Source organism: Salmo salar, chromosome 28 (genome assembly GCF_965601325.2).
Source record: "Salmo salar chromosome 28, fSalSal1, whole genome shotgun sequence".
NCBI lineage: Eukaryota > Metazoa > Chordata > Actinopteri > Salmoniformes > Salmonidae > Salmo > Salmo salar.
The window spans coordinates 29,120,444-29,140,432 of record NC_138318.1 but is presented as its reverse complement, the minus strand read 5'-3'; the positions used below and the strand labels follow the sequence as shown (position 1 = coordinate 29,140,432).

General features: G+C 46.1%; 1 protein-coding gene across 4 annotated transcripts in view; it reads left to right on the top strand.

Moving 5' to 3' along the window:
• The window catches only part of LOC106589770 (slit homolog 1 protein), a 220,925-nt gene that overhangs the window by 23,647 nt on the left and 177,289 nt on the right, over positions 1-19,989 (top strand). For all 4 annotated transcript variants that reach the window (XM_082970551.1, XM_082970549.1, XM_082970552.1 and 1 more), the window contains exons 3-4: positions 575-646; positions 5,574-5,645. In XM_082970551.1, the coding sequence (XP_082826677.1) occupies positions 575-646; positions 5,574-5,645 (144 nt within the window). The remainder of the gene's footprint in view (positions 1-574; positions 647-5,573; positions 5,646-19,989) is intronic.

Here is a 19,989-nt window from a genome sequence, read left to right as displayed (position 1 = left end):
AAGCGTGTATGTTTGTAGCCTGCTCTTTGGACACACACACAGTGCTCTGACATCTCCATGGCCCCGAGGACAGCTCCACAGTGGGTCTCATTTCCCCCCTTTGTTCTTTGAACCACCCAGCCCAGGATCTCACTCCTGACTCCCCCTACCTCTCCCTGCCTCCCCCCTCCCCCTCTACATCAGACCACACTAGGCCTGAAGGCACAGTCGCCTGCCTCACTAACCTACCTTCAGAAATGCTTTACTGGCTACGATCCCTGTGATGCCCACCGGTGCCAAGATTCCACATCAAGCCCAAGACCAGGGTTTCCCAAACTCAGTCCTGGGCCCCCCTGGGTGAACACTTCGTTTTTTGCCCTCGTGCTACACTACTTTGGTTATTTGAATCAGCTGTGTAGTGTTAGAGCAAAAAACACAACTTCCACCCGGGGGAGGCAACTATTTCACATGCGCTAGCTTCAAACAATACATGTTGGTTTTATACACTACCACCTACTTTTAGAGAAATGCAGCACTATGTGATATAACCCCGTTTAACTAACACTTATCTCTCTCTCTTTATCTCTCTCTGTAGGCAGCTGATGGAGAATCAGATTGGAGCGATAGAGCGTGGAGCGTTTGATGACATGAAGGAGCTGGAGAGACTGTAAGTAAGCTTACAGCATGTTTCTGTGTGTTCATATTTCATCTCAAATAGGTTTAGGGTTTGGCCCTGTTTTATCATCCCTGTCCATCGGGGGTGGCGGCCTGGGAGCAGGCAAGTTGTGCAGAGGTTTTACCATGGGTTTACCTAACCCAGCCACAGCCCTGGCCCATCACTGGAACATCACGCTTTACCAGACAGTCTGTCGAACAGCTTGTAAACAGCAGGGTAACACAACACACAGACAAACACGCTCACCACGGGTAACACGGAAAACCCCCATACAGTATGTGGTGTAAGACACGGGACATAACGGAGCAGTACACATACACATGATGTTTAGTGTACAAACATGGCAGCCACACGGCCCCACTCAGTGTGTTTGAGGACGACATCAGAGACACTCTTCAGTTGGTCACTAAACCTGTGGTGAGGCTTGAGTGTACAGAGATCTAGGAGGGACCCAGCCAGCTGCTGCTCACATAGAGACCATTAATAACCCACACTACCACACGACCAACCTGAGAATATACACTAGAAGTATGGCCAAATGTATGTGGACACCTGCTCGTTGAACATCTCATTCCAAAATCATGGGCATCAATATGGAGTTGGTCCCCCTTTGCCACTAGATGTTGTAACATTGCTGCGGGGACTTGCTTCCATTCAGCCACAAGAGCATTAGTGAGGTCGGGCACTGATCAAATCAAATCAAAGTTTATTTGTCACGTGCAACGAATACAACAGGTGTAGACCTTACAGTGAAATGCTTACTTACAGGCCCTAACCAACAGTGTGATTTTTAAGTAAAAAATAGGTATTAGGTGAACAATAGATAAGTAAAGAAATAAATACAACAGTAAAAAGAGAGTGAAAAATAACAGTAGAGAGACTATATACAGTAGAGAGGCTATATACAGTAACGAGGCTATATACAGTAACGAGGATATATACAGTAGAGAGGCAATATACAGTAGAGAGGCTATATTCAGTAGAGAGGCTATATACAGTAGAGAGGCTGTATACAGTAGAAAGGCTATATACAGTAGAGAGGCTATATACAGTAACGAGGCTATATACAGTAATGAGGCTATAACAGTAGAGAGGCTATATACAGTAACGAGGCTATATACAGTAGAGAGGCTATATACAGTAACGAGGCTATATACAGTAGAGAGGCTATATACAGTAACGAGGCTATATACAGTAGAGAGGCTGTATACAGTAGAGAGGCTATATACAGTAGAGAGGCTATATACAGTAGAGAGGCTATATACAGTAACGAGGCTATATACAGTAGAGAGGATGTATACACAATGCAGATAGTCTGGGTAGCCTATGTGCGGGGGCATCGGTTAGTCGGGCTAATTGAGGTAGTATGTACATGAATGTATAGTTAAAGTGACTTTGCACTGATGTTGGGCGATTTGGTCTGGCTCGCAGTTGGTGTTCCAAAGCTGTTCGATTGGGTTAAGGTCAGGGCCCCCTGCAGGCCAGTCAAGTTCTTCCACATCGATCTCGACAAACCATTTCTGTATGGACCTCGCTTTGTGCACATGGGCATTGTCATGCTGAAACAGGAATGGGCCTTCCCCAAACTGTTGCCACAAAGTTGGAAGCACAGAATCGTCTAGAATGTCCTGATGTTAATGTTAAGTATGAACGGAGCCGCTAGAAACACAGTCAAGTCCTTTATAATTCTCCATCTCCAACCCAGTCTGTGTATCTGTCTATGACTCTGGGCCCACACAACAGTCTATGCTATATTACAGGCACGACCCGACCTGTCTCTCCTCTCCCATTCAGCCCCATTCACCTCCGTTTACTCCCATGTGTTTCCAATGGAGCACTGAGACTGAATAAAGCTGTGTTTTCAAATGGCAATTAGCATCAGTCTGTTCCTGATTTTGCTAATGGTTGTATTTGCATAAAGCCTTCCAGCCTCATTCATTCATTATCCCGGGGAGGAGAAGGCAGTGCCAAGCTGCCTTTAGGCTACAACACGCTCTTCTGCCTGTGCAAATGTTCTTGAGTAACCGTTGTTTTCTTAGTCCCCTGCAGATGCAAGCTGGATGTGTTCACATGACTGATACGTCTATAGGGGACTGTTGAAACGAAGTGTCAAAATATCTTCTTATAGTTGTGAACTGAAATACAATCTACTGATAAACAATAATGTATTGCTATGTGCAGTGTTGGTGTGCATTTTGCAGAAATAATGTACCATTCATCATTTAGTTGTGCCCCACAGTGCAGAGCTGATTTCCAGTGCATACTGGACCGGTACATAAAGTGAGCTACAAAAGTATTGGGACGGTGACACATGTTTTGTTGTTTTGGATTTGTCATGATACACTGACTATGAGGTTAAAGTGCAGACTGTATTTTCATCCATATCGGGTGAACATACGCACAAATATCATACGCCCCAAAAATGCTAACCTATCCTGTTATTGTAATGGTGAGAGGTTAGCATGTCTTGGGGGATGATATAAAATGCTAACCTAACCTCTCCTGTTCTTGTAATGGTGAGAGGTTAGCATGTCTTGGGGGATGATATAAAATGCTAACCTCTCCTGTTCTTGTAATGGTGAGAGGTTAGCATGTCTTGGGGGATGATATAAAATGCTAACCTCTCCTGTTCTTGTAATGGTAAGAGGTTAGCATGTCTTGGGGGATGCTATAAAATACTAACCTCTCCTGTTCTTGTAATGGTGAGAGGTTAGCATGTCTTGGGGGATGATATAAAATGCTAACCTCTCCTGTTCTTGTAATGGTGAGAGGTTAGCATGTCTTGGGGGATGATATAAAATGCTAACCTCTCCTGTTCTTGTAATGGTGAGAGGTTAGCATGTCTTGGGGGATGATATAAAATGCTAACCTCTCCTATTCTTGTAATGGTGAGAGGTTAGCATGTCTTGGGGGATGATTTTTGTGCATCTGTAACTTTCTCACTCATCATTATTCACGATTCATTCAGGACTATCCATAATCATGGTAGCATCCACATTAATGTAGAAGTGTTTAGAAATATATTGAAATCTTATTAACAATAAAAGTGACTCCAAAATGACACAGCACATTATTTACCATTCATTTCTATTGGACACAAGATAATCTGAAACATCCAAAATAAACAGCAAATGCATCCAACAAGTTTGTAGAGTTACAAGCATGATGTAGTCACTGAGTGCTAGGAATATGGGACCAAATACTTACGTTTTTATTAATTTAATACACGTATAAGGGAATTTGTCCCAATACTTTTGGTCCCTTAAAATGGGGGGGGACTGTGCACAAAAAGTGCTGTAATTTCTTAACCAAGCGTCCCACCTAGTCAACAGCCAGTGGAATCGCGTGTCGCGAAATACAAATACCTCATAAATGCTATAACTTCAATTTCTCAAACATATGACTATTTTACACCATTTTAAAGACAAGAATCTCGTTAATCTAACCACACTGTACGATTTCAAAAAGGCTTTACAGCGAAATAAAAACATTAGATTATGTCAGGAGAGTACCCTGCCAAAAATAATCACACAGCCATTTTCAAAGCAAGCATATATGTCACAAAAACCAAAACCACAGCTAAATGCAGCACTAACCTTTGATGATCTTCATCAGATGACACTCCTAGGACATTGTGTTATACAATACATGCATGTTTTGTTCAATCAAGTTCATATTAATTAAATATCAAAAATATCAAAAACAAGCTTTTTACATTAGCATGTGATGTTCAGAACTAGCATACCCACCGCAAACTTCCGGTGAATTTACTAAATTACTCACGATTAATGTTCACAAAATACATAACAATTATTTTAAGAATTATAGATATAAAACTCCTTTATGCAATCGCGGTGTCAGATTTTAAAATAGCTTTTCGGCGAAAGCACATTTTGCAATATTCTGAGTAGATAGCCCGGCCATCACGGCTAGCTAATTTGACACCCACCAAGTTTGGCCCTCACCAAACTCAGATTTACTATTAGAAAAATTTGATTATCTTTGCTGTTCTTCATCAGAATGCACTCCCAGGACTTCTACTTCAACAACAAATGTTGTTTTGGTTCGAAATAATCCCTAGTTATATTCAAATAGCTCCATTTTGTTCATGCGTTCAGGTCAGTATCTGAAGGGTGACACGCGAGCGCATTTCGTACCAAAAAAATTCTAAATATTCCATTACCGTACTTCGAAGCATGCCAAACGCTGTTTAAAATCAATTTTTATGCGATTTTTCTCATAAAATAGCGATAATATTCCAACCGGGCGACGTTGTATTCATTCAAAGAGAGAAAGAAAAACATGGAGAATTCACATGAATGCGCATCTCCAGTGTCATTGTTCCCTGCCTGACCACTCACAAAATCTCCTGCTGTTTTTCGCCCAGAGACTGGAGAGACGTCATTCCACTTTCTGGCGCCTTCTGAGAGCCAATGGAAGCCTTAGAAAATGTCACGTTACAGCAGAGATGCTGTATTTTCGATAGAGATGCCACAGAAGGAGAACAAATTGTCAGACAGGGCACTTCCTGTATGGAATCTTCTCAGGTTTTGGCCTGCCATATGAGTTATGTTATACTCACAGACACCATTCAAACAGTTTTAGAAACTTTAGAGTGTTTTCTATCCAAATCTACTAATTATATGCATATTCTCATTTCTGGGCAAGAGTAGTAACCAGTTTAAATCGGGTACGTTTTTTATCCGGCCGTGCAAATACTGCCCCCTAGCCCCAACAGGTTTTAACAGTTCACTCGATATGGATGAAAATACAATCCAACTGAAACTGACAGTCTGCATTGTATCATGTCAAATCCAAAGTGCTGGAGTACAGAGCCAAAACAACAATACATTTGTCACTGTCCCAATACTTTGAGTTCACTGTATCTTCTGTACTAATCATGTATTCTCTGTGGCAGGCGCCTGAATAGAAACCAACTGCAGCACCTTCCAGAACTTCTGTTTCAGAAGAACCCTGCACTGTCACGTCTGTGAGTACAATACACTCTTATGTCTCCTATCTTACAGAATCTCTTCGGTACAAACTCTCTGTCTCACTCCTGTGAGTACAACACACTCTTATGTCTACTATCTTACACATTCTCTTCGGTACGGACTCTCTGTTTCACTCTTGTGAGTACAATACACTCTTATGTCTACTATCTTACACATTCTCTTCGGTACGGAATCTCTGTTTCACTCTCGTGAGTACACACACTTTCTCCATCTTAATCCTTGGATGTGAGTACCCACATGCCTTCTCTGCCTCACCCTTTACCGGCTTCCTGCCATGGAAGTGTGTGTGTGTGCTTATGAACACTGGATGAGTAGAACTCGGAGTGCGTTGTCTGTATTGTCGCCAATTCATCTGCAGAGGATGCTTGATGACTAATGTTCATATGACTGTGTGTGTGTGTGTGTGTGTGTGTGTGTGTGTGTGTGTGTGTGTGTGTGTGTGTGTGTGTGTGTGTAATGCTCATCTGACTGACTGTGTGTGTGTGTGTGTGTGCGTGCGTGTGCGTGTATATAATGCTCATCTGACGTGTGTGTGTGTGTGTGTGTGTGTGTGTGTGCGTGCGTGTGTGTGTGTGTGAGGATGATGGAATAATGTGGTATGTGAGTGTGTTGGGTAGCAGGGACAGTTTGATGTTGTTGGAGAGGAATCCAAACGGCTTCTAGAGGAAGGAGTCATTATCGCTGGTCATCTGGGTATGAAGTGCTTGTTTAGTGTTTGGTGTTGGCTCCCAGTGGTTTTATTCTCTCTCTACCACACACACACACACACACACACACACACACACACACACACACACACACACACACACACACACACACACACACACACACACACACACACACACACACACACAGTACACACACCCATGGCATGACCATTCCAAAGTAAGGCTAAACTTGAATGGGTGTTTTCAGAGGAAAATGAGTGTACCTGTCCCTGGTCGATCGCTCCGACTCCAATCATTACACTTCAGATTACCTGGGAATAATGAAACACTGGAACATAGAAAAATAATCTTCCTCTGCACTTCTCCAGGCCCTATTCCCAGTCCCATTCCCAGTCTCAGTCCTAGTCCCAGTCCTAGTCCCAGTCCCATTCCTAGTCTCAGTCCTATTCCTAGTCCCAGTCCCATTCCTAGTCCCAGTCCTAGTCCCAATCCCATTCCTAGTCCCAGTCCCATTCCTAGTCTCAGTCCTATTCCTAGTCCCAGTCCCAGTCCCAGTCCCATTCCTAGTCTCAGTCCTATTCCTAGTCCCTGTCCCTATTCCCACTCCCATTCCGAGTCCCAGTCCCATTCCTAGTCCCAGTCCTAGTCCCAGTCCCATTCCTAGTCCCAGTCCCATTCCTAGTCTTAGTCCTATTCCCAGTCCCAGTCCCATTCCTAGTCCCAGTCCCATTCCTAGTCTCAGTCCCATTCCTAGTCCCAGTCCTAGTCCCAGTCCCATTCCTAGTCTCAGTCCCATTCATGGTCTCAGTCCCATTCCTAGTCCCAGTCCTAGTCCCATTCCTAGTCTCAGTCCCATTCCTAGTCCCAGTCCTAGTCCCAGTCCCATTCCTAGTCTCAGTCCAATTCATGGTCTCAGTCCCATTCCTAGTCCCAGTCCTAGTCCCAGTCCCATTCCTAGTCTCAGTCCCACTCCTAGTCCCAGTCCTAGTCCCAGTCCCATTCCTGGTCTCAGTCCCATTCATGGTCTCAGTCCCATACCTAGTCCCAGTCCTAGTCCTAGTCCCATTCCTAGTCTCAGTCCCATTCCTAGTCCCAGTCCTAGTCCCAGTCCCATTCCTAGTCTCAGTCCCATTCATGGTCTCAGTCCCATTCATGGTCTCAGTCCCATTCATAGTCCCAGTCCTAGTCCTAGTCCCATTCCTAGTCCTAGTCCCATTCCTAGTCCATATCCTTATCTAATCATACCATTCCCTTTCCACTTCTAATACAGTCTAGTCCACTCCTGTTACATGTATGTAGTCTTAGGACTGTCACCACCACTGTACGCTACAAGTGCATGAAGAATATTCATGAAAGAAGGGATAACCTTGAGCCATTGATTGTCAACCAGACCAGACTCTGCCAGCCAGCAGCTAAATGACTGGATTAGCAGATCTCTCTGCTTCCACTTCAATTCATTATGCTCTTTATTTCCGTTACTAGTGGGCTTCTTTCATGAGGAATTCTGCTTTTCAAACACTTTCTGGAGAATAAGATGCTTGAGAATGTTGAACACGTGTTGACACCATTCCCTGTGTGCCAGCGCTGTGCGTGCCTGTGTTTTCTTCATTTTTCAGATTCTTTCCTTATTCCGTTAAGTTGACAAGGCCAAAGCCTGATAACGAGCATGCCAGCATTCATTTCAGCTGAAGAAGTGTATATTTGTGGAACTTATTTTAGCATATAGCCAATATCCTCACACCAGCCTCATAAGAGCATATATGATAGAAAATATACTTTATTGTTCAAAGAACAAAGAACAAAACATTATTGTTCCCTGCACAGTAACTTCAAAATATCTCCCATCCAGTAGTCTTCTAGCAGACAGGCTCTACGTTAGTGTCATTAAACAGAGCAGAACCAAGACAAAGAGGTTCCTGATGCTTCGGAAATCATCACTGGGCTCCGTCTTTCTGTCACAACACGGGGTCGGTGCCCAGACTGACGTGGTAAGGCTATAGCCAGGAGAGAGTCACAACACGGGGTCGGTGCCCAGACCGACGTGGTAAGGCTATAGCCAGGAGAGAGTCACAACACGGGGTCGGTGCCCAGACCGACGTGGTAAGGCTATAGCCAGGAGAGAGTCACAACACGGGGTCGGTGCCCAGACTGACGTGGTAAGGCTATAGCCAGGAGAGAGTCACAACACGGGGTCGGTGCCCAGACCGACGTGGTAAGGCTATAGCCAGGAGAGAGTCACAACACGGGGTCGGTGCCCTGACTGACGTGGTAAGGCTATAGCCAGGAGAGAGTCACAACACGGGGTCGGTGCCCAGACTGACGTGGTAAGGCTATAGCCAGGAGAGAGTCACAACACGGGGTCGGTGCCCAGACCGACGTGGTAAGGCTATAGCCAGGAGAGAGTCACAACACGGGGTTGGTGCCCAGACCGACGTGGTAAGGCTATAGCCAGGAGAGAGTCACAACACGGGGTTGGTGCCCAGACTGACGTGGTAAGGCTATAGCCAGGAGAGAGTCACAACACGGGGTCGGTGCCCAGACCGACGTGGTAAGGCTATAGCCAGGAGAGAGATCTTCGAGTACTTTTAAAAAGGTTTTCACTCCCACAGGAAGACTGACGGTGTGTGTGTGTTTCTGTGTCTGTCTCCACACATGCTCTAAGTGCTCACAGGGGCTTGTTAGGGTCTGTCTTTAAAGGCCTTAACAAGAGGGGTTAATGGGAAAGCCTCCTGCCCTCAGGTGGAACTCTAATCCCAGATGTTAGCTAGCTTCCCTTCTCACTCTATAGCTCTACCTCTCTATCTCTCTCTCTCCCTCGCTCCCCCCCTTCTCTCTCTACCTCTCTATCTCTCGCTCTCCCTCCTCTCTCACTCTCCTTCCTCTCTCTCTCCCTCGCTCTCCCTCCTCTCTCTCTCTCTCTCTCTCTCTCTCTCTCTCTCTCTCTCTCTCTCTCTCTATCCCTCTCTCTCTCGCTCTCCCTCCATTTCTCACTCTCTCGCTCTCCCTCCTCTCTCTCTCCATCTCTCCAGTCATTAAACCAGCCCTCTCATTACTTGTTTACAGGACAATACGGGGTTGGAAGGTGAGTACCCAGCACATTTAGCTCTAGTAGTTTGAGCTAAAAAGTGAAGTTTGGAAGAGAAAGGTTGTTGTTACTGTCAAAATAAATGACAGAAATGCACTTTCACTGTAGCTCTTAGTGTCTTTTGTTCATTTTAGTCTAGAATGGTACAACACATTCATGCTATCTGTAGAAGATGGAGTTAGTTCTCTCCAACTTTCTAACTAACTTTGCAGTTACCTCTCTCTCTCTTTCTCTCTGTGGACGCCTGGGAGATAAGCGAAACTGATGAATGAGGAGTGGAGCAGATAAGAGATTATTGGAGATAATGAGAGATGATTGGAGATTATTAGAGATGGTTAAAGCTGGGTGATGGATGGAGGTGCCTGATAGTGGTGGGAAAGAATGGGAAAAGAGGAGGACTAGAGGACTAGAAGAGGAATAGAGAACAAAAAGAGGAATAGAGAACAAAAAGAGGAGTAGAGAATTAGAAGAGGAGTAGAGGACTAGAAGAGGATAGAGGACTAGAAGAGGAGTAGAGGACTAGAAGAGGAATAGAGGACTAGAAGAGGAATAGAGGACTAGAAGAGGAATAGAGAACTAGAAGAGGAATAGAGAACTAGAAGATGGGTAGAGGACTAGAAGAGGATAGAGGACTAGAAGAGGAGTAGAGGACTAGAAGAGGAATAGAGAACTAGAAGAGGATTAGAGAACTAGAAGAGGAATAGAGGACTAGAAGAGGAGTAGAGAACTAGAAGAGGATAGAGGACTAGAAGAGGAGTAGAGGACTAGAAGAGGAATAGAGAACTAGAAGAGGATTAGAGAACTAGAAGAGGAATAGAGGACTAGAAGAGGAGTAGAGGACTAGAAGAGGAATAGAGAACTAGAAGAGGATTAGAGAACTAGAAGAGGAATAGAGGACTAGAAGAGGAGTAGAGGACTAGAAGAGGATAGAGGACTAGAAGAGGAGTAGAGGACTAGAAGAGGATAGAGGACTAGAAGGGGAGTAGAGGACTAGAAGAGGAATAGAGAACTAGAAGAGGAATAGAAAACTAGAAGAGGAAAGCGGAAGAGTGCTGATTAAATGAATAATAACAGTGAAAACAGCAATATCCATCATCTTTAACAATCTGGTGTCCACCTCTCTCCCTCCGTTCCTAGTTCTTATCAATGCAGCTCTGTGATCTAGTCTCCTGGTCTGTAATTAGGTGTTCACAGTGTGAGAGCAGGAGGAAGGAGGAGGGAGGGAGGGAGGTACTGTAGGGGGCCAAGGACTCAGTGTAATAGGTCCCCTCAGGGAAAAGCATCTGGTTTTGAGTGGATGGGGGGAAGAGGAGGAGGAGGGGGAAGAAGAGTTGGCGTGTTTATGGTCTCTCTCAGGATCTCTATGTACTGCTGCTCGTCTTGATCCCTGTCTTATGTATGACACACAAACTGGAGGTAAACACTAGCTTGGAGGTACACCAGGGGCCTCCACGCTCCATGCAAAAAACAACAGCCTCTGTTCCTTTTAGGCTTAGTCCAAAAATACAGGAACAGGTATTTAGGTGTAAATAATGTGTGATGGTTCAACTGTACGCTCCGACCATCCACTACAACAAAAATCAGCCTGTGGCTGAATCTAGTTGCCTACCCCTAGGCTAGGGGTTGTTACTGGACTGGGCTAGGGGTTGTTACTGGACTGGGCTAGGTGTTACTCCTGGACTGGGCTAGGAGTTACTCCTGGACTGGGCTAGGGGTTGTTACTGGACTGGGCTAGGGGTTGTTACTGGACTGGGCTAGGTGTTAATCCTGGACTGGGCTAGGGGTTGTTACTGGACTGGGTTAGGGGTTACTCCTGGACTGGGCTAGGGGTTGTTCCTGGACTGGGCTAGGGGTTGTTACTGGACTGGGTTAGGGGTTGTTACTGGACTGGGCTAGGGGTTGTTACTGGACTGGGCTAGGGGTTGTTACTGGACTGGGCTAGGGGTTGTTACTGGACTGGGCTAGGGGTTGTTACTGGACTGGGCTAGGGGTTGTTCCTGGACTGGGTTAGGGGTTGTTACTGGACTGGGCTAGGGGTTGTTACTGAACTGGGCTAGGGGTTGTTCCTGGACTGGGTTAGGGGTTGTTACTGGACTGGGCTAAGGGTTACTCCTGGACTGGGCTAAGGGTTGTTACTGGACTGGGCTAGGGGTTGTTCCTGGACTGGGCTAGGGGTTGTTACTGGACTGGGCTAAGGGTTACTCCTGGACTGGGCTAAGGGTTGTTATTGGACTTGGCTAGGGGTTGTTCCTGGACTGGGCTAGGGGTTGTTCCTGGACTGGGCTAGGGGTTACTCCTGGACTGGGTTAGGGGTTACTCCTGGACTGGGCTAGGGGTTGTTCCTGGACTGGGTTATGGGTTACTCCTGGACTGGGCTAGGGGTTGTTCCTGGACTGGGTTAGGGGTTGTTCCTGGACTGGGTTAGGGGTTGTTACTGGACTGGGCTAGGGGTTACTCCTGGACTGGGCTAGGGGTTACTCCTGGACTGGGCTAGGGGTTACTCCTGGACTGGGCTAGGGGTTGTTCCTGGACTGGGCTAGGGGTTACTCCTGGACTGGGCTAGGGGTTGTTACTGGACTGGGCTAAGGGTTACTCCTGGACTGGGCTAGGAGTTGTTCCTGGACTGGGCTAGGTGTTACTCCTGGACTGGGCTAGGGGTTGTTACTGGACTGGGCTAGGGGTTACTCCTGGACTGGGCTAGGGGTTACTCCTGGACTGGGCTAGGGGTTGTTAATGGACTGGGCTAGGGGTTGTTACTGGACTGGGCTAAGGGTTACTCCTGGACTGGGCTAGGGGTTGTTACTGGACTGGGCTAGGGGTTGTTACTGGACTGGGTTAGGGGTTGTTACTGGACTGGGTTAGGGGTTGTTACTGGACTGGGCTAGGGGTTGTTACTGGACTGGGCTAGGGGTTGTTACTGGACTGGGTTAGGGGTTGTTACTGGACTGGGCTAGGGGTTGTTACTGGACTGGGTTAGGGGTTGTTACTGGACTGGGCTAGGAGCTCGATATGCAGGCAGGATGGGGTAGGAGGTCAGTTCTATGATAAGGGTTACAACATTGGTAGGCTAGGTGTGTGTGTGCATGCGTGTGTGTGAGTGTCTATAGAGCTGCTGTCTATGCTGTCTGACAAAATCACAATTTTAGTAGTTCTTCAAAGTAAATAAGTCTTTTGTGACTGCTGAGTACCAACTATCAGTCAGTTAGATCATACCTCCTGAAGCAATGGCTCTCTATCTCTCTTACAGTTTTTTACGATTGCTTACACACTAAAATGTAACTTTTCCCACAATTAGCAAAACCTTACACTCAAGGAGCAAAACACAAGGCTAGATTTGCACAACTGTAAGCACATTGTCAGCTTCACACTATTTGCAAAACATTACACACAGTGATTTGCAAAACACTAAACACACTTGTATACATCAGACACAGAAGAATATCATGATGTCACTTCCTTGCAATTCCAAAGCACTGACTGTCAAATTACCCCACCTATGAGCCAATCTGTTAAACACAGCCATCAGCTGCACAAACACATGATTGCTAAATTGTAGACACACCAATCAGGTTTAAACACTATAAAAATGCAGCAGGTAGGTTCACCTGCTTTCAACCAAAATGGAAGGAGTCAGAAGAAGAGGGTGAGAGGAGGAGTACACGGAGAAGGAGGTAGAGGTAGAGGTAGAGGAAGAGGCAGAGGCAGAGGCCGAGCCAGAGGTCGAGGAAGACCTGAAGCAGGAGGAGAACGTGCACAAAGAAGAAGAGGACCAAACTTATCAAATGACATTCGTGCAACACTAGTGGACCATGTTGTGAACCACGGATTGACGCTGAGGGAGGCTGGACTGAGAGTTCAGCTAAATCTTAACAGATATACAGTGGCATCTGTCATAAGGACTTTTCGACAGGAAAACGGGTAAAAGATCTGTCTACAGTTACAGTAATCAGCCGCTTATTGTATGCACCATATCAGCACTTGTGATACCCCTTCCTGTGACATTGTACAGTAAGTTACATGTATTATTCTCTACATAGGATTGAGGGTCGGGAACGACAAGGAGGAAGGGGGCCCATATTCACGCAAGAACAAGAGAGAGAGATAATAAACATGGTTTTGGCCAATAATGCTATCAGGCTCAGAGAACTACAAGCCAACATTATCGGTGACCATGCCATTTTCAATAATGTCCATCTGGTCTCTCAGTCAACACTGGCATGCATCCTGAAAAGACATCAGGTTCAAATGAAACAACTTTATCGAGTGCCTTTTGAGCGGAATTCAGAGAGGGTCAAACGGCTGCGGCATGAGTATGTGGAGGTTTGTATTGTTCACTTTAGCACTGATGTTGCATACTGCACACATTACTTTTTTACATTGACTGTACACTAGACCTATCCTGAACTACACAATCTTGTCTTTCACTGTATTTCAGGGAGTTTTGCAGATGGATGCTGAGAAAATCCTGCTTGAATTCATATATATTGATGAGGCAGGGTTCAACCTCACAAAAGCAAGAAGGAGAGGCAGAAATATCATTGGCCACAGGGTTATAATCAATGTCCCAGGGCAACGTGGGGGTAACATCACCCTTTGCGCTGCCATTTCACAGCATGGGGTTCTCCTCCGTCATGCCAAAATGGGCCCTTACAACACACCTCACATTCTCGCATTTTTGGACCGATTGCACCACATCACAGCAGGTAATGAAATGCACCAGATGCAATACACTGTCATCTGGGACAATGTGTCATTCCACCGCTCTGCTTTGGTCCAGAACTGGTTTCAACACCATCCACAGTTGACAGTACTATACCTTCCACCATACTCTCCGTTTCTAAACCCTATGGAAGAGTTTTTCTCTGCATGGCGGTGGAAGGTTTACAATCTCCAGCCCCAGGCTCAGGTACCCCTCATTCAGGCCATGGAGGATGCCTGTGACCAAGTCGACGCCGCAGCTGTGCAAGGATGGATTCGACATTCAAGACGGTTCTTCCCACGTTGTCTTGCTAATGAGGATATTGCTTGTGATGTTGATGAAATTCTCTGGCCAGATCCAGCTAGGCGAAGAGATAATGTATAGTATGTTTACTGTAGTATTTTCTGTACAATATTGTCAGTTTTTTTCAGATAATTTTTTATGTTTGTTGTTGTTATTTACTGTAATTGTAACCTGTACTGGATACAGTATTTTACCTTTGTCTGTTTGCTGAGCTAACAGTGTTATGCACACTACTGTAGTAGCATGAAAACTGGGACATGTTTTGTTGTGATTCTCCATGTTGACATGTTGACTGATTTGAGTATATGGAGAGAAATAAATGATATTTCCCTCAGTCTGCAGCATTGGTCTTGTGTAGTGTTTGTATAGTTGCACTTTCTCTGTGTACTTCATTTACAGTACTCTAATCACTGACAATTAGACTTGCTAAATGTGTTTTAGGTTAGCAACAGCAGTGTGTAACTTGTTCAAAAAGATTGAAGTCATATGAAATGTGTGTGTTTCGTATGGTAACAAAATAATGTTTTTATGAAGTCGTGTATAGTTTTGACAAAAGTGTTCCATTTTGCAAATGATCTGAAATGTTGTGCTACTTTGGTGTAGAGTTGTGCTAATTATGTGTAGTGTTTTGACAAACCGGGCCCTGTTTTCAAAATTGTGCTTAAACAATTGAAAAAAACTGTAATTCCACGTTGGCATTATGGGGTCTTGTGTGTAGGCCAGACACACACAATCTAAAAGTAATCCATTTTAAATTCAGGATGTAACACAAGATGTGGAAAAATGTAAGGGGTGTGAATACTTGCTGAATGCACAACATAATGTATTGTAGCTGTGCCATAGGATTGTGGGTAATGATGGGTTCCTTGTTTTCAGGTTGTTGTTTCTCATTCCTGTGTGTGTTTTGGTGTTGAAGTTGTTGTTTGTGTTCAGTTATTTGCTGCTCTGTTGTTTGTCATATTTTTAACCCAGTTATCATGAGTGTTCAGTGTTGTCTGTTAGATGGGGTCTGACATGGAATTAGAATACTAGAATGGACATGAACCTTGTTATGATGGGATAAAGGTCAGCCATTTTGGTCAGGGTGTTGGTCATCCACGGTTTGCCAGTGCTGTGATAAGATATTGTGTAAATTTATGAATTTGAAGAATTTACCTCCACTGTTTGTTTGTTAGCTAACTAGCTAGCCAGACAGTTTTTAGTGGAATGATTCCAAGTGTTTTCAAATTAACTGGCAATATGCTAACATTCTATTCAAACAATGCAGTCAATGCACAGCCATACACTGGCTGAAAAATGTGTATACAACCTGTTTAAACTGTATTTATAATTATATGAAAATATTTAGGGTTGACAATTCTACTAAACAATTTCTTTTACATCACATGCCTTACCAAACCGTGTGTGTGTGTGTGTGTGTGTGTAGAGAAAGAGAAACACAGAGTAAACCATCTGAGGTGAGCAGAAACCAAAAGGGGGTAACTTAAAAAACACCTCACCATATGAAATATTCACACAGAGAGAGAGAGAGAGAAAGAGAAAGAGAGCGCATAAGGGATGTTTGCACTAACGATTCTGTGTTGTTCATGAATAATTCAACAGATGGATGGAGGGTTGTTAAATATTCACGTTAAATCGCTTGGACATCAGTCCCCTGTGTGTGTGTGTGTGTGTGTGTCCTGTGATGTGCAGAGCTCCTGATAACTGCAGTCCTGATGTCCCAGATACACATCAGGCTAGACCTAACTTCAGTCATTTGGTCCCAGAGTGTGTGTGTGTGTGTGTGTGTGTGTGTGTGTGTGTGTGTGTGTGTGTGTGTGTGTGTGTGTGTGTGTGTGTGTGTGTGTGTGTGTGTGTGTGTGTGTGTGTGTGTGTGTGTGTCTCAAGGGGTTTGGGGATGGCTGGCCTTGGCAACACCTGGTTGAAAATGCCATACAAGAGACAGACAGCCACACATACACATACACACACACACAGCTTTTGCCTGCCTTCACCGGTCTGGTGAGATGCTATAGTTCGAGCCAGTAATAACAGCACATATACTGGCAGCCCTGTGTGTGTCTGAACAGCATATAGAGGAAGGATACAGAGATGTTATAGTGGCAGCCCTGTGTGTGTGTCTGAACAGCATATAGAGGAAGGATACAGAGATGTTATAGTGGCAGCCCTGTGTGTGTGTCTGAACAGCATATAGAGGAAGAATACAGAGATGTTATACTGGCAGCCCTGTGTGTGTCTGAACAGCATATAGAGGAAGGATACAGAGATGTTATAGTGGCAGCCCTGTGTGTGTCTGAACAGCATATAGAGGAAGGATACAGAGATGTTATAGTGGCAGCCCTGTGTGTGTCTGAACAGCATATAGAGGAAGGATACAGAGATGTTATAGTGGCAGCCCTGTGTGTGTCTGAACAGCATATAGAGGAAGGATACAGAGATGTTATAGTGGCAGCCCTGTGTGTGTGTCTGAACAGCATATAGAGGAAGGATACAGAGATGTTATAGTGGCAGCCCTGTGTGTGTGTCTGAACAGCATATAGAGGAAGGATACAGAGATGTTATACTGGCAGCCCTGTGTGTGTCTGAACAGCATATAGAGGAAGGATACAGAGATGTTATAGTGGCAGCCCTGTGTGTGTGTCTGAACAGCATATAGAGGAAGGATACAGAGATGTTATAGTGGCAGCCCTGTGTGTGTGTCTGAACAGCATATAGAGGAAGGATACAGAGATGTTATAGTGGCAGCCCTGTGTGTGTCTGAACAGCATATAGAGGAAGGATACAGAGATGTTATACTGGCAGCCCTGTGTGTGTGTCTGAACAGCATATAGAGGAAGGATACAGAGATGTTATACTGGCAGCCCTGTGTGTGTCTGAACAGCATATAGAGGAAGGATACAGAGATGTTATAGTGGCAGCCCTGTGTGTGTCTGAACAGCATATAGAGGAAGGATACAGAGATGTTATAGTGGCAGCCCTGTGTGTGTGTCTGAACAGCATATAGAGGAAGGATACAGAGATGTTATAGTGGCAGCCCTGTGTGTGTGTCTGAACAGCATATAGAGGAAGGATACAGAGATGTTATAGTGGCAGCCCTGTGTGTGTCTGAACAGCATATAGAGGAAGGATACAGAGATGTTATAGTGGCAGCCCTGTGTGTGTGTCTCAACAGCATATAGAGGAAGGATACAGAGATGTTATACTGGCAGCCCTGTGTGTGTGTCTCAACAGCATATAGAGGAAGGATACAGAGATGTTATAGTGGCAGCCCTGTGTGTGTCTGAACAGCATATAGAGGAAGGATACAGAGATGTTATACTGGCAGCCCTGTGTGTGTCTGAACAGCATATAGAGGAAGGATACAGAGATGTTATAGTGGCAGCCCTGTGTGTGTCTGAACAGCATATAGAGGAAGGATACAGAGATGTTATAGTGGCAGCCCTGTGTGTGTCTGAACAGCATATAGAGGAAGGATACAGAGATGTTATAGTGGCAGCCCTGTGTGTGTGTCTGAACAGCATATAGAGGAAGGATACAGAGATGTTATAGTGGCAGCCCTGTGTGTGTCTGAACAGCATATAGAGGAAGGATACAGAGATGTTATAGTGGCAGCCCTGTGTGTGTGTCTGAACAGCATATAGAGGAAGGATGTGTGTGTGTGTGTGTGTGTGTGTGTGTGTGTGTGTGTGTGTGTGTGTGTGTGTGTGTGTGTGTGTGTGTGTGTGTGTGTGTGTGTGTGTGTGTGTGTGTTGCCTAGTTCTGGGTCTCCGGGTGTCACCAGGCAGCACACCACGGAGCTCTGCCCTTGACACCCCTTCCTGGGGTGATGACTCCAAACATCCCCTCTCCCTTCCTGGGGTGATGACTCCAAACATCCCCTCTCCTCCCTGGGGTGATGACTCTAAACATCCCCTCTCCCTTCCTGGGGTGATGACTCTAAACATCCCCTCTCCCTTCCTGGGGTGATGACTCCAAACATCCCCTCTCTCTCCCTGGGGTGATGACTCTAAACATCCCCTCTCCCTTCCTGGGGTGATGACTCTAAACATCCCCTCTCCCTTCCTGGGGTGATGACTCCAAACATCCCCTCTCCCTCCCTGGGGTGATGACTCCCAACATCCCCTCTCCCTCCCTGGGGTGATGACTCCCAACATCCCCTCTCCCTCCCTGGGGTGATGACTCCCAACATCCCCTCTCCCTCCCTGGGGTGATGACTCCAAACATCCCCTCTCCCTTCCTGGGGTGATGACTCCCAACATCCCCTCTCCCTTCCTGGGGTGATGACTCCAAACATCCCTGAACAGGTGATGACTCCAAACATCCCCTCTGCCTCCCTGGGGTGATGACTCCAAACATCCCCTCTCCCTCCCTGGGGTGATGACTCCCAACATCACCTCTCCCTTCCTGGGGTGATGACTCCAAACATCCCCTCTCCCTCCCTGGGGTGATGACTCACAACATCCCCTCTCCCTCGCTGGGGTGATGACTCTCAACATCCCCTCTCCCTCCCTGGGGTGATGACTCCCAACATTCCCTCTCCCTCCCTGGGGTGATGACTCCCAACATCCCCTCTCCTCCCTGGGGTGATGACTCCCAACATCCCCTCTCCTCCCTGGGGTGATGACTCCAAACATCCCCTCTCCCTTCCTGGGCTGATGACTCCCAACATCCCCTCTCCCTCCCTGGGGTGATGACTCCAAACATCCCCTCTCCCTTCCTGGGGTGATGACTCCCAACATCCCCTCTCCCTCCCTGGGGTGATGACTCCAAACATCCCCTCTCCCTTCCTGGGGTGATGACTCCCAACATCCCCTCTCCCTCCCTGGGGTGATGACTCCCAACATCCCCTCTCCCTTCCTGGGGTGATGACTCCAAACATCCCCTCTCCCTTCCTGGGGTGATGACTCCCAACATCCCCTCTCCCTCCCTGGGGTGATGACTCCAAACATCCCCTCTCCCTCCCTGGGGTGATGACTCCCAACATCCCCTCTCCCTCCTTGGGGTGATGACTCTAAACATCCCCTCTCCCTTCCTTGGGGTGAAGACTACAAACATCCCCTCTCCCTCCCTGGGGTGATGACTCCCAACATCCCCTCTCCCTCCTTGGGGTGATGACTCTAAACATCCCCTCTCCCTCCTTGGGGTGATGACTCCAAACATCCCCTCTCCCTCCCTGTGTAGCCTACAGGAAGCTGCTGCTCCAGCCTGCAGCTTCCGGCTCTGCTCTGTCTGCTACTGTCTGTCAGGGTAAACAAACAAACTGCAGGGCAAATCATACACACACACACTCTCTCTCTCACACACACATTCCCACTCTGTTCATAAACGCACAGAGACCCACATGCACACACTTCTGTCTTTTTAGCAACTGGGGTTCCCAACCAATCCGGCAAGGGAAACACAGAGGGAGGGATGGAGAGGGGGGGAGAGAGGAGCTTGTAAAACACAATAAAAGGGGCTGTGTAGATTGATGTAAGGTTGCAGATTGGCTTCAGGCTAAACCAAGCTGTTGAAACAGTTGTTAAAATTCAAACTGCTGTTTAGTGATCTGAGTCACGTAGAAA